At 34.2% G+C, this 15,425-nt stretch overlaps 1 protein-coding gene and 1 long non-coding RNA gene across 3 annotated transcripts in view; both read right to left on the bottom strand.

Moving 5' to 3' along the window:
- The window catches only part of LOC126977335 (uncharacterized), an 89,048-nt gene that overhangs the window by 14,884 nt on the left and 58,739 nt on the right, over positions 1 to 15,425 (bottom strand). The gene's annotated exons all lie outside the window — the stretch shown is intronic.
- LOC126977268 (F-box/WD repeat-containing protein 9-like) lies at positions 2,555 to 15,215 on the bottom strand. 2 transcript variants are annotated; one of them, XM_050826015.1, is made up of 6 exons: positions 15,083 to 15,215; positions 11,979 to 12,106; positions 10,554 to 10,865; positions 9,371 to 9,612; positions 6,451 to 6,997; positions 2,555 to 4,382 (listed from the first exon to the last, which is right to left on the bottom strand). In XM_050826015.1, the coding sequence occupies exons 2-6, from the start codon at positions 12,099 to 12,101 to the stop codon at positions 4,293 to 4,295; spliced, it is 1,314 nt and encodes a 437-aa protein (XP_050681972.1). In that variant the 5' UTR covers positions 12,102 to 12,106; positions 15,083 to 15,215; the 3' UTR covers positions 2,555 to 4,292. The 2 variants fall into 2 exon arrangements, with proteins under 2 accessions (XP_050681972.1, XP_050681974.1); XM_050826017.1 differs by lacking the exon at positions 15,083 to 15,215 and adding an exon at positions 14,624 to 14,642.

Below are 15,425 nucleotides of genomic sequence, written 5' to 3' on the forward strand. Positions count from 1 at the left end.
TAAAACTATGCTTGGTAGTAGTTACCATTGTGAAGGAGCTCACCCTTCAGGTTGCTATATTGTAATCTAGCGAGACTATCAGGTTCAGCGGCATTACCTTTGGATATCGTTGGTTGTGACTGCATTATGACGATCAGGCAACTGTAGAATGGGTCAAGGGCATCACCCTTCGATTGTTGTGAAGGCACAGAGTTGAAGTTCTGCGGCACAAACCACAGAATCATGTGATCACAGTATATCTACCACGCAGCGCTTGTCTAAAGGACCCTCTTACAGCTCCTGATAGCCTAAACAAGAATGCCAACGTCACCTCCTGGAAATTTTAAATACCAAGACAGAAATTGGTGACGTCATCATCTGAGTGAATAATAAGCGACCAGTCTCGTTTATTCATAAGCCGATTTCAGCTGTTTTCTCGTTTTAAATCTATACCCGTAAGTGGACTAAAGGAAAAGAAAACATACAGCAAAGAGACTGCAGCCTCCAATATGGAAGCGCCATCTGTAGCTGGCTCTATTGACAGCCTGGATGACAGACCAGCTGATCTGGGAGTAGAGATCAATCGATACAACGGAAGTTTACCTGTAGTCGAAGGTAGTGCTGCTCCAAAAAGAGTGAGCCGTTCGTATCATTCGAGAGAGCGAGAGGCCCCGGGGTAATCCTGGCGGCATGTAAAGTGGTCAAGCTTAAAGCCTATCACGCGAAGGGCGCGTTCTCGGTCTGGTTGGCATTCTTGCTCAAAAGGAGATTTTCATTCATGGGTCACACATATATAAAGGTAAGAGGGCTAAACAGCAGATTTTTCAACAAAAACACAAATAGAACACAGGCACCCCAAGCGAAGTCTTCTAATTTGTTCACAGCACACAGCATAATATGCAAGTAGCGGGCAAGTTGTCAGCTTGCGCGTGCGTGTGGTGTACCGCTCTCGGTTATAACAAACTTTTCATGTTGTTTGTGTGTGTCCACGTCAAATTGTCGGCGGAGCACGCGATTCACACGCGACGTCGGGTTAATTCAACCAGTTTGAACTTGTCGCTAGAAACGATAGCACATTTTCATAATATATCATCTTTATTTTCATAATTTTCGTTCAACACAAAAGAGTTGATCAGTGATTATATCTTATAGCGGGCGCGCGGGACGTGAGCTGATCAGGGGTTAAAATCTCTGACACCAAGTCACACTGGTGCAAACGCCTGGCGGCCAATGTGAAACTGAAAACGAGCTCGCATAGTAAATAAAACTATAATAAGTATGGAAATGTAACAAATTTACTATGAGGAAGCGAAACAAAAACTATATTTTGTGACGCATACTATTATATCCATAGGGATTTGTGAGATTTGTGGTTTTCTCTGTTTTCAGGGGAGTAACATCAACAAATTGACGAAGCCATTCCAAAGCGTAGGTCCCGCAATCCAGCCATTGTCTGTGCAAGCAGCGTTTGTGCTACGTGGAGCTCTACCCAACAATCTGGCAACCAGGGATGGTTGCCAGATTGTTAGGTAGGTTCCTCACACAAAACTTGGAATAGAGGAACACGACTTTCTTAATGATACCATAGATTGGGAATGGAGTGACCGCTCTCAGGCTATTAAATAATAAGTTTAATTGTACAATGTTACTTTGTAAATGTTACTTTAATTGTAAAACATATTTTTGATGAAAAAAAATAGCCCGCTGAGTTTGTTGCACCCATTCTTCTCAGGCCTGAGGCATTCATTTTGGAATGGGTGATAGTTTTTTGACTTTCAATGAGTGATTTCACATTCTATTTTGAATAAAAATATTTGAATTTGATAACCGTTGTTAGTTTGCCTCTCAAGACGCTAGAAGTTATGCCAACCTGCTTTCCCTGTTCCGGACAACATTTTGGGGGGCTTCCACTTACATAGATATTTTTTTAAATAAAAGTACTTTTTAAAAAAAACTGCGCACACAACTATGCCAATAAGCGACCCTAGCGCCCAAGTGAAATAGACAGAAACTCTTCAATATTTAGCATTACTTGGCACACGCAATGATCAACACAAATACTCGATAAAGCAGTTTACGAGTGCTTACCCGTCTTAGGCGGGCTTTTTTAACTAATTTTCTCTACATGATAAACATAAATTTCATACAAAAAGGTGCGACGCATACCTGCTAAAGCCTATCTATCTTATTCTAAACAAAAGGATCTTGGTCTATAGAGATCTACAGTAAGTTCTTTCCTAGAACAAATTTCTAAAGTTGTTCGGCCAGGTATGCCAGGGATTACATCACATGTAAATCATAAGGGGGCCAGTCAATAAGTCTCGAGTACTGTTCGGAGTTGCTCACTCTCGACCAAACAATCGACCCGACACCCGCTCGCTGATTCAAAATAATGTAGGTAATACGTAAATAATAAATTTTAAACCTAATTAAACAGTTCCAATACTTACGAAGGTACTTATCTCTTAAGTGTCTAAATTATAAAGCAAAATAAGTAGTTAAGTACTTTTAGGATAGTTTAGGGTAATACACATTATAGGAGTTGCATGCCTCATATAAACTTAAAACAAATAAAATAGTTTGATACTTTATTTCAAATAAATATTGTAGTTAGGTAGCAATATAGATTATTTTTTGTGAAACTTTATTTTGTTGTCAAAGAGCTTATAAATCAGCTCGTTCGAAAGTCCTTGATATATTCACGCATGTTACCTATATAATTCGACCGGGATTGATAAAATATTTATTAACATGTAATTTTTTCATAGTTTGTCTGCATAGGGATATTACCTATGCATATTTTTATTTTACATTTAAATTCATAGTTTATTTATTATAATTCAATTTTACAGGGTAAATATAATTATAATATGTCAAATTAATAACCACTAGTCATAAAGATTATATGTAAGTACATAATATTAGCCATACAATGCCAATTATCAAAACCAGTTGAAAAATTGAAATAAACAACTCATTTATATGTTTATTCAAACATTTTCTAAATGAGATGAGACCGCCTTTGTGAACTCAATGTACATGTAAACAGGTAAGTTCTGATATGGCATAATTTAACATCACAATAATAAAACATACTTAACGCCAAAAAAGTATTTAAAAATCAGTGTTATGATACTTAGGTTCGCTTGATGCGTATGTACATTGACGTCATAATTCATAATAAAACGCTAACAAATAAAGAGGATTATTAGTACATGGTTAACATTTGTCGGCATTATTATAAGTCATAATATTTTGTTCTCACCAACTGTGACATCGTTAAAATTTTCAATTTCCCAGAATTTCTTGCTCAAAGTGAACATTCGAACAAAGCTTATTAAAAAATAAGTAACCCTTATTTATACATCGTGGCACTACAATGGCAACATTAAATAACACACGGTTAGAACTCCTTTATCGTAATCATAAAAAAAAATCAGAAATAAAATTCCTCTAAATAAATCAATTTTCCATAATTTCATTTCGAAACAACCTCTTAGAAATCTAGTAGCCACGCGCTAGCGTAGGCTCTGACACCTACTACGTGCAGTCTTATGCGACGACAGGGTGATAAAAATTCTGTTTCCAAAATATAATATGATTTGTTTGTTACAAAATTTCAATTATTTACTCTAAATTTTAGAATCATTTTTATCATTAAGGTTAGACAACGGTTTGTTAATGCAATGTCGCCATTAAAGCTGTAGGTATATTAAACCACCAGCGCTCCATATAAATAACAAAATAAAATTTTACATAAGAGAAGCAAAAGAAGATTAGTAGTTAAAATAAATATGCTTGAATTGAAAGAATACATTTTTACAACAACTTTTTAACGTACCTAACATAACGTAAATATTTATTGTGTTGTTTCCATTATAAGTATACTTATAATTTTATAAAAAAATAAACTACTAATTTGTTTTGTAAAAAAAGTAAAAACAAAAATTATAAGTTAATTTGAGATGGTAACACCAGACACAGAGAAATCACAAGAGTGTTGTCGGTCTTTTAGAGAGGTGTATAATGCAATTCGGGTTCAATTTTAACGAATAGAAAGTTAAAATTGTAACGAGAATTATCATAGAGATTTACTGTCAAGTTACTCCATATGTGTTTGGACAAATAATCCATATAAGATCAATATAAGAAAACTTTATTCAAAGTAGCAAATGTTTCAGTGTATGCTGCTCTTTTAAAGTTTTATTGCACTCTACCCACTTGAGCTGTTATTGGTCTGAATCTTATATGTTGCAATGTTAGTTGGCCAGCTATATATTTTTATTGATACACAATTCTGTCAAATATTGTATCTATACAGCGTCATTTTTCTCCTTTGGAATCCAAAACTCTAATGCTGTATCACAAGATCCCACAGCCAATACTCCATTTTGATATTGCAACTGAAACGTAAATAATTATGTTATATTTTAATTTTGTTTGCGGGTTAGGTGGATAAATGTATCGATTATTTTTACAAATCTATTTCTATTGGATCAGGTCAAAGTGTGGTGGCGGCTTTGAAAGTTGTAATTTGTTAGCCGTCAGTGTGACGCCAGAAGAGTCATCCTAAAAACGATATTCGATATATCGTGGGATTAGTCCTGTCGAATCCTACTCATAGTTACATCATATTCAATGTCGAAACGATGATTGAACGAACGAAACATTATTAGATATTATCGGTCTTAACCCTACTCTTAATTGAAAATGTCAGAGACGAATATTCGAATTGGATAAATAATCAAAGTCACTTTTACGACTTTTAATCTCAACGACACCTTCTAGGCTATGTTGCTATTATAGTTTTAAGTTGTGCTTTGATTGTGGAGTCAAATTCTTGAGTGTTTTGCTGTATATTAAATAAATAAACATACATACTAAATATTTTAACATTAATTACATATTCAACAGGATTTTTTTACCACCAAGTAATTTAAGTCGTTTTATTGATCGTTTATGCGTGGAAAATAATGCACATGGCCGCCTGACAAATAGGAAGTCGACGGGAAGGGTTGAGTTACTATTTTTTACATTATTTATTCGCAAGTTTTGTATTATTTATTCAATTTCAAATGGCCATGTTATATTCATTACATAATTCTTGAATATGTACATTTTGTATAAATGATGTAAATTGATGGGGCAGAGTCTGGCATGGTCCTATGCGTCTAAACTCTACACTATGTTTTTACTTTTGACACTTTACAGCGACACAGCACAGATAATATTTACTTTTTCAAGGTTTGCACATAATTCATTCACATTAACATGGTAAAAAAACCAAAATATTAGTCTATGGTTACGATAAACGATAAGGAATTCTAACCTTTGTTAGAGTAGGGTAGTTGATATATATTCGGAGTATTATCGTATCGTTCCGAATGTATCGTTGTCGATTTTGCGAGTAGACCTCCAGTACCGAGAACGTCAATTTGCAAACGGTACTATGGTTGGTGATGTTTGAAATGTCTGCCTGGACCTGATGTTACTAATAAAGGCGCCTATCTCCATCTTAATCATTATCAAGCATAATCGAGGTGGGCAACAAAAGATAGTTTAGAATCTAAGATCCCACCCAAGTCCTTAATTTGGCGAACTTTTTCTTGCTTACAATCGTCTATATAACAGATATAGTATCTAGCAAAATTTCGCTTTCGATTAAATTTAATGTGATTGTATTTTTTTACGATGAGTAGAGCGCTGTTCAGCTTCGTCCAACTGCATATTGCATCTAGATCGTATTGTAATTGAGCCGAGGCCTCAGTACTCTTAATGACTTTATATACCTTGAGATCGTCCGCGAAAAATGAATATTTACAGTGTTTTATCCGTAGCCTCGAATCATCAATAAATATTAAAAATAAATTTAGGCATAAATGAGACCCTTGAGGAACACCCGAAGGAACGTCATATTTTTGACCCATGACCACATATGACACTTTAGATAGGATGAAAACCGTAAAGAGGTCAAAATCAGACACTTTATTTAGGAGTAAATTATGCACTACTCTGTCGAAAGCTTTACTAATACCTGTCTACACCGCTTTAATCTGTAAAGATTTATCCATAGAATCGGATAATTCACTTGCATAATGCACTAGATTAGATTAAAGCGACATTTTACTTCAGCACCCATGGTGATCTTTTCTGCACTAAGAGGGACTTAATATGATAGCTCAGAATAGGGCACACAATGGACTCAAACAATTTTCCAAAGATCGACAGTAAGAATATAATAGTTAACTGACATTCTGATCCTTGTTGGATTTTTAAAAAGAACGTAAATAATTACAGAATTCATTAATTCTGCTCTTTCTCTATGTAAACGTTGACTACATACATACTAGCATGTGCCCGAAAATAATCTTAAATCTAAAGAAATAATAATTGATATTTATGTAAAGCACTTGGTGGTACAAACGGGCACGTCGACATTCTAAAGATATATATATATATAGTAAGACTTACCTTAGTCACATCTATAGTATCTGTCGTAATAGTGCAATACTCGTGAGGAGGATTGCAATTGTAGAAAAATTTGATTTCTCCTCGATTTGAACCCACTACCATGTTTCCTTTGGTTTGATGACAACCAACCATCTTATGTGACTCATTCAATAATTTTGATGGTACCCAAAGTGAATGTGTTCTTATATATGTAAAATCCTCTGGATTGAAGAGGTGCAATGATCCCATAGAGTCACCAACATACAGAGCTGATGAGTTCCAGCTAATACAAGAAGCATAATATTCCTGTGTTGCTATTGGTATCTTTAAACATCTATGAAGAAATTTTCCTGCAGTCTGATCCCATATTGTCAAATTTTTGGAGTTACTGACAGAAGCGACCATATTTTTGTACATGCTCATTGCTAATATTGCACCCTTATTTGGCCTATATGATTGTATATGATTGGGGCCTGCTCTTACGTCAAATGCAAGTACTTTGTTATTGTATAACCCAGCCATTAACAGGTTGTCAGAAGCAACTAGAGATAGTGCAGCCATGCCACAACTGAAACGGAAGAAAAAATTAGGCAAATACTTGGTATTAAATTGAAACTAAATTTATATTCTGCCGTTTTTGTATTCGAATTCCTAGTGTTCATAATCCATATTATCTAACTTTTTAGACAATATAGCATAGAATAATTATTACGATGGTAATGGTGTGTCAAAATCCCAAGCTATCTAGGCTAGTCTGCTTCTTTCGGTTCCCTAAGACAAAAGACCATATTGTGTGGAGAAGAGTGTTTATTGAGAGCGCTCGAAATTAAAATAAAATAAAAAACCTGTTTATGCGATTTTGCCACAATTTTAATTTTATTTTATAGGATATTCAATGACATTTTGTATGGAATATTATTTCAGCCACCGCGACTATACAGCACCTATATATTACCTTTATTATAGAGGTAGGTGGTGTATCACGATGGACCAATTTTGGAAGGTATCTTCGCATAAATGGGGCTCAATTTCACGACGAGCGCGAGTTATGGTGCCTTTAGGGCGGCAATTGACTGCTGCTTTGTCTGGATAGAGATTTCACGTAACCCAACAGAAAGTAGTCCAGAAGTGTTAAGTCATACGAACTCGGTGGCTTGTTGATATCGCCTCTTGACGAAGCCTTCGAATTTTTCCAATAAATGAAATGTTTCCCGTGCTGTATGACAAGTGGCGCGAACCAACGAACCACATGTGAGGTCACAACACACTCATAACATTTAGAGATCCATAACATCTATCCCAGGCGACAAAAAAGTGTTAACGTCGTCTGATATCGGTCGCCATTGACAGTGAGCGTGGCTCCCTGCGCTTTTTCGAAGAAATAAGGTCCGATGATAACGCCGGACCAAATCCACACCAAACATTGACTTTTTAAGAGTGTAGAGGCACCTGATGAATCTCTCGTGGATTTTCGTAGCTCTAAATTCCGCAATTTCGTTTGCTTATAAAATCCACTCAACCAATAAGTAATATGCCTCATCACTTAAGATGACAAGTTTTTCCAACAGCAGGGTCAGCCACCACAATCAGCGAATACACGACTCTGTCTGTCATCGTTGGTTTTGCCTTAATTGAACTTCGTATGGATGAGAACCCAAATTTAGACACATTATCCGCCAAGTTTGATGTCCCAGAAACTTCTCATTCGCGACGCGGAATAGACTGTCTGGGGTTTTCACGCACACTGCCCCAAACGGCCACATTACTCTTCCACTGTCTTGCGTTTCTTTGACATACAGACACTGCTTCATCGATCACCGACCCGGTGTACCGGCTATCAATAGAATACTTTAATCTCATTCAAAATCTCTCACTTATTCTAAATGATTTTATGCTCTTTGGTTCTATCAACAGGCTATATAATAGACAAACTTCTAGAAATGCTTTCAAATTAAAAAACACTTTATTCACGGAAATTACACTTATAATGTCAAAAAAAAATATTGTTTCTTATTGAATTTACCGCTACTTCGTTAAGTGTTGAGCTAATGAGAAGAATTAGCAAGAAACTCATTGCCACTCTTTTAAGTCTAGATGTACATTTTAATTGTTTTACAAATCATTTCAATTACAATATATGCAAAGTGATGCAACAAAAATACTCAAATGTCAAAAACTGAAAGGCTTACACGAGTAAGTCAAAAAAAGAAAAAAAGTAAATTAATGCTTATATACACAAGAGTTATTGAGTATAGTAGATGCATCAATCCACACGTACCGGGAGCCTTTCGGGGACCTTTGGGAGCCTTTATTATATAACTCTATCGATTATTCAATACACTTTATTTTAAGCAAGTTAAGGCTACTGCCCATCACCTGATATTCCCTTAGTCACTTCTTACAACACCTACGTGTAAAGCTGGGGAAGTATTTCTCATCCGGAACCAAACAGAGAATAATAATGTAATAAATACAAAACATAGAGAAATAACTCCTTTGTTTTGTTGTTAAATATATGCTACACTGACTTCCCATTCCATAAAAAAGTATATGCAAGGGCATTCACAAAAACTTGATATAAGATGTCGATGTACTGGTGATAACCATATTTTAAGTAAAGAACAAGGTACGAATTTGATGATAAACTTCACTTAATGAGTAGCAAAGTTATATTTACCAGTGGGAGGCTCCTTTGCACAGGATGCCGGCTAGGTTATGGGTACCACAACGGCGCCTATTTCTGCCGTGAAGCAGTAATGTGTTAACATTATTGTGTTTTGGTGTGAAGGGCACCGTAGCTAGTGAAATTACTGGGCAAATGAGACTTAACATCTTATGTCTCAAGGTGACGAGCGCAATTGTAGTGCCGCTCAGAATTTTTGGGTTTTTCAAGAATCAAATAGATGCTCATGTATTTATGGAGAATGATAGTGTGCTCTACCTGAATGATTGGATGCATTCTAATCCAGAAGTAATGTCCCAAGCTTTCACAGTGTTGTCCCAAGAGGCAGAATACACTACTGATGCATTGTCTACACTATTGGCAGCAAGATCCCATACCCAACCAGAATGTGCATCGAGTCTTATTCGGCTTGGTTTAAAGTCATTTTGTTGCGTTAGGTCCTTTATAGTCCATTGAGCCAAGCTCCTATCTCTTCCTCCAGAGAAGCACATTTGGCCTTTCTGAAAGATATTAACTTATTATTATTATAGTCATAATTTAAATTATCATGGATAGGATAATTTAGACAACATTTGTACTAATTCTATGTGTGTAATAAGCACGAGGGTAACGACCCGCTCCACGACGCCGTCACACGCACGCCCGGTCCCGGGAATGGAATGGAAATATGTTTAAATATACTATAAAAAAACATCATCATATATTATGTCGATTTTTTTTAATGTCGTTAAGTAATTAAGTAATCGAATCGCTACCGCAAAAGCATATAATCAGTAGTAATTGATTAGTACTCTAGCTCTCAAAAGTTAAATAAATGGTCGTAGTTTGGACAAAAAGATGATAAAAAAAATCTAATACATAAAATTCTCATGAGTGCATATTGGGTAAGTCTGAGAATCGGACAACATCTATTTTTCATCCCCCTATATGTTAAGGGTGGTCCACGACAAATTTTTTTGTCACTTTTTTTTAAATTTGTTTGATTATGAGTCAGCATTAAAAATACATACAACTTCAAATTTTCACCGATCTACGATCAACAGTTACTTTTGTATCGCGATTTTAATATCGGCAATACAACGTTTGCTGGGTCAGCTAGTATTTATATATATATATATATATATATATATATATATATATATATATAATATAAGATAAATAAAGACTTTTTGATATAATTTTAAAAGTTAAAATTTTAAAGCTCTTTAGATCATTAACGACCTCATAGACTATGACAGTTGTGGAAATATCGAAAAAAAAATTGACTTTAGAACTAACCTCTATTTTGAGCAATTTACAAACACAAATAAATCGCGAGTGTAAGACGTAGCTTGTCACGCAAACTAACTTAATATTCCTGGCCTGTTTTTATCGGTTGTCTAACAGCAAGAGACTATATAGACATATAAGTAAATTATCTACGCATATTCTACATACATACATTCACTAGAAGAACAGCATCAACAGAAGCATAGTGGACATCTTTAACTATAACATGCCTCACAGTACTTTCCATATTAGTCCATTTAGTTTTCTCACTATCAATTTCTACACAAATATCTTCCCAATCAAATGGCTCTTGTTTCCAAACTCGGAGGTTTGGCAATGTTGGATAACAACCATTTGTTTTACTTTGCACCCAGTATTTCCAAAGATGGTCATCAGCCAAGATATCTTGAAATCTTGTACATACTTGACTTAAGGTATACTTTAAGAAGTGGGAGTCCAAAAATGAGCATATTTTTAAAATAATCTGGAACATAAGTAAAATTACTTACATAAATAATAAAATTGTCAATAATATTCATAAAATTTTCATACTAATGGGTATTAGTATGTAGTACCTACATCTTAAAATTAAAATATTTTTAATCAATATTAATTTTTAAGTCACTTATGAAAAGTCATATTCTTTTCACCCATTCAAAATGATATCCTCAAAATAAACTGTTTGGGCTTATTTTTTAAGACAACAAAAAAATTGACAACACATAATTAGACAACCTGTATATCCGAGTGGTTAGCGATCCTATCTATTAACCGAGAGGTCCCGGGTTCGAATCCTGGTAGGCGCGAGCATATGATGAATATGGATGTTTGTTTCCGAGTCATGGATGTTTAAATGTATTTATGTATGTTTAAGTAAGTATATTGTATTAAATATATCGTTGTCTTGTAACCCATAACACAGGCTATATATGCTTAACTTGGGGCAAGATAATTTGTGTAAAGTGTGTCAATATTATTGTTATTATAATTAAAAAATTCTTTTAAATTTCGAAATTTATTTTATGGAAGATGAGGAGAAAGCTGTCTACAGATCACTAATTTATTATACATTTCCTGGGATCCTGTTGTAGAATATTTTTCAAAGTACAATAAAGTTATATAACAAAGTGTCAGCATTGCTTCCAGGTGATGCTTTTTTAATGTAGGTACTACATCAAAAGACCTTCTGTCTCAAGTGACAGGAACAGTCACATAATTCCTAGTATTATGTAGAATCCAGTCAATATGCAATCCACACACTTGTTTTCCTGATACCATTCAAATTCAAATTTTTATTCAAAATGGAATTCAAAATCACTTATTTAATGTCAAAAACTACCACCCATTCAAAAAAGACTGCATTAGACCTGAGAAGAATGGGCGCAAGAAACTCAGTGGGCTTTTTTTATATATAAAAATATGTATTACAATGCAATATCACACATTGTGCATTTATAATTAAGTTGCATTCCCAGTCTGTGGTCATCTTATTAAGAAAACCATTTATGATACAATAACCTTTCCCACACAAACATTTCGTAAAACATCATAAATCATGATGTAAAAGCATATACATCACCCAATAAAAATAGTTTACCTCAACTGGCATGTCTGACAAATTGGCCTCAGGTGCAACTAAGATATCATCCAATTTCATGCCCTGACAATCATTTTCTATATTCTTCAAAGGCTCTTCTACCACTTGCACAATTTCACACATTTTTCCTGCAATGACAAATTTAAATCATTTATTTGCTACTCCAAATATAAATGTTAACTATTCTTATAATAAAATTTATAAGATTTAATTCAGTAGAATGTTAGTTAGTTAATTTTACAGGGCCATTTACACAATAATAATAATTCGTCTGTAGATTGGGCCACTGTACATGTCACTTAATATTTTTACTCTAGAGAGCCTAGGCTATTCCAAGAGATAGCACTCTTCTCAGACTGCTGCAGGTGTGATGGTGGAGATTAACAGATTTGAAGCCCTTCTCCCCTTCTTTGGCTACACTCCTGCAGGCAGTAAGCACATGTGGTGGAATTTCTTCTGCCTCAATGCATGTTCTGCATAAAAGGCTTTCTGTCACACCTATTGTAAATAGCTGCATGTTTAGGGGACAGTAACCAACATCAGTAACATGTGTGGTTTCCGGATCCACCTGTATCCTGACTTCATTGTATCTTCAGCTGTTGCGAACATTGTATTTTTGATCAAGTACAATCAATGATACACCCAGTAGCTGGTAAATTTGTTTCTGCTACAGTATTGAAGACTGGGGTTTACTTTCCCCATCTTCAGTTCTGTATGGCCACCATACAACTAATCTGTCAATTGATGCATTTACTACAATAAAACTTGCAGATATTTTTAAATTAATTTACACATTAACTTATATAAGTCATGACATTTGAGTATTTTTTGTTGCATCAATTTACTTCATTATTGGTAATGTGATGAAACTATATATCGATTTAAGAGTGGCAATGAGTTTCTTGCGACTTCATCTCATTGTAGCTCAACCTTTTCCAATGTGTTGGTAAATAATAAATGTGTAACTTTTGACATTCATAAGTGTCATTTCTTGAGCTATTGAATATATCTGATTTGATTAGGGAGAGTTCTGTGTTAATTTTGGTGTTTGGATCTTTAGTAAATTTCTCTTATTGAAGAGGATAAATTCTGTCTTTCTCGGATTAACTGACAATAATTGATGTTTCTCACACAAAATGCTGAATGCATTAATTTCAAAGTATATTCTCATTTATTAGATGGTGCATGTAACCTTTGCCCTTGTGGTATTCACCACTATATGGACCATCCCTTTGTTGATCAGTTCGGTAATCCAGAGGCTTACTTCCTTCTTCATTCTGTATAAAATGTTTGTAGTTTATACTTTTTTTGCAGTTTTATCAAAAGCCCATCTAGGTCAATGAAGGCAGCAAGTGTTAAAGTTCTGTTAAAGCTGATTACAATATATGCACCACCATGTGAAGGTCAAACTCTGTTGATCGACTTTTCCTATAAGGCATGTTGTTGGGGATGTAGGGTAATATTTTTAATGCTCCATCCCTTGTGTCTTTTCTGTGTTTTCAATTGGAATGATGTTAGACTGATTGATTTGGTGTTTGTATCCTGGTTCCTATATATTCCTTACCTGGTTTTGGAAGGGCAACTTTTGTGTCCCCTCATAATTTTCCAAAAACCCACAGATTGTATCTGTACATATTTTGTGGTTGAGTTGATATTTTAGTAGTGCTGGGAATATTTCGTCCAGCTCTGCAAAATTTTGTGGTGCAAATATTTTAAGGGCTCAATTTATTCTTGCTACTTCCAATTACTGCATTATTGGTGTGATTGGATCATTTAACCAATTGGAGTTCACATGTTTTGTTGAGTTTATGATACTACAGATTTGCCATTTCACTGTTCTCCAAAATCTAATCTGAATTTGTAGTGTTTTTTTTTTGCAATATTGTAACTATCCCATTTCTAAAAAAAGTTATATTGTTTTTTGCTCTGTTAAATAGTGCCTTGAGTCATTTGCAGGGCCATTCAAGTTTTTTTTTTGCAAGGCCCTCTATAGTGATATCCATCTCAGCCTTTAGATGTTAGACATGCTATTTCATATTTTTAACAAAGTTAGTTGATTTGATTATTATTTGAATATATTGTTTATATGATTTTGTTATCTGTATTAAGTATTACATCAGTTTGTTCACTTAGTGTTTTGGTTAGTAAATTTATATACTTAAAAATGTCTGTTTTACCATTTCACTAATAGATGAACAAATATAATGTTATAAGGAACAGTACAACCATCAAAAATAACTAAGAACAACTAACACTTCAACAGTTGAGCTTCATTAAGTATCTTTAAAATGTCTTCTTAGAATAAAAATGAGAACCTGAAAATTCTTACTTAATTAATGAGTTAATTTCATAGGGTTATTTACATAATTAAACTATTATCTACTTAAACTGAGCTCAGTTCTATATTTCGTAAACTGGAATAACAAGACATTGAATTTTGATGGTGTGTGCATAACTATTTCCGAAATAATAACATTTTATAAAAACGAAGATAGTTAAATCCAAAATAGCTGCCATGCATATTAAAAAAGCTTACTTTACAAAAGCACCTATTTAAAAAGTAGGTAAGTACATATTGTATGACAATACAGAACCCTTTGTGTACAATTCTGACTTGCACTTGACCAACTCACATGCAAACTTACATTGTCTGTCTTGACAGATGGTTTTACAAATATGGACTTATTAATACTATTGTCATCTCTTAAATTGATAAATATAACTAATTAAAGTTTATAGTGCACATATTTATTAATACCAGTATGGAGCACAATGTCATTATTCCATATTAAATAACAAGGTAGTGACTAGTGACCATGGTCATATATGGACAGGTAGAAGTGGACTATATTCGTGTTTTTTAATTATTATGACTCATTTTATTCTTGCAATACTAATTTATGTGTACAGATATAATGCCTTATTACTTTGAAATAATAGGCGGATAATATACAAAATGTTTTTTGTCGAAACATAAGGTATTTGTATATATTTTAAATAAATTGACACTTAATTTATATTATTGAATAACAAAGAAAATCTTAACACATATAACGTACGCTTTGTCGATCAACACACAATCAGACGCTACGAATAAAACAAACCTTTTTTAAAGCAAATTTTAATTATGTTGAAACGGTTAAAAACGATTGTACATTTATGCACTAATGTGCATTGCAAAATAATGCAAATTGTTTACCACTGACCATGACAACTGACAATTTCACAGCACAGATAACAGAATCTGTGGACAGAAATGACAGAACACTTTTACTGGTCCACAGACAACATTTCACAAGAGTCACTTCACCTCGTTGTAGTAAGAATATTCTTCGCACTTCACACTCAAAGAATATTTTTTACCTTAGAATATTATCAATAAAGAAATAGTCTCCGCGTGCCCCTTTATATAGCAATTATAGTTTGACAGGAGCAGTGATTGAGCGA

Source organism: Leptidea sinapis, chromosome 44 (genome assembly GCF_905404315.1).
Source record: "Leptidea sinapis chromosome 44, ilLepSina1.1, whole genome shotgun sequence".
In the NCBI taxonomy this organism is placed as follows: Eukaryota; Metazoa; Arthropoda; class Insecta; order Lepidoptera; family Pieridae; genus Leptidea; species Leptidea sinapis.

Excerpts from the sequence above, each read along its gene's own strand:
- LOC126977268 (XM_050826015.1), bottom strand. The coding sequence starts at position 12,101 with ATGTGTGAAATTGTGCAAGTGGTAGAAGAGCCTTTGAAGAATATAGAA. Across the intron at positions 6,998-9,370 it reads GAATGCATCCAATCATTCAG|TTGTGGCATGGCTGCACTAT; the intron begins GTAGAGCACACT and ends CTTCCGTTTCAG. Across the intron at positions 4,383-6,450 it reads ATACTATAGATGTGACTAAG|TTGCAATATCAAAATGGAGT; the intron begins GTAAGTCTTACT and ends TTTACGTTTCAG.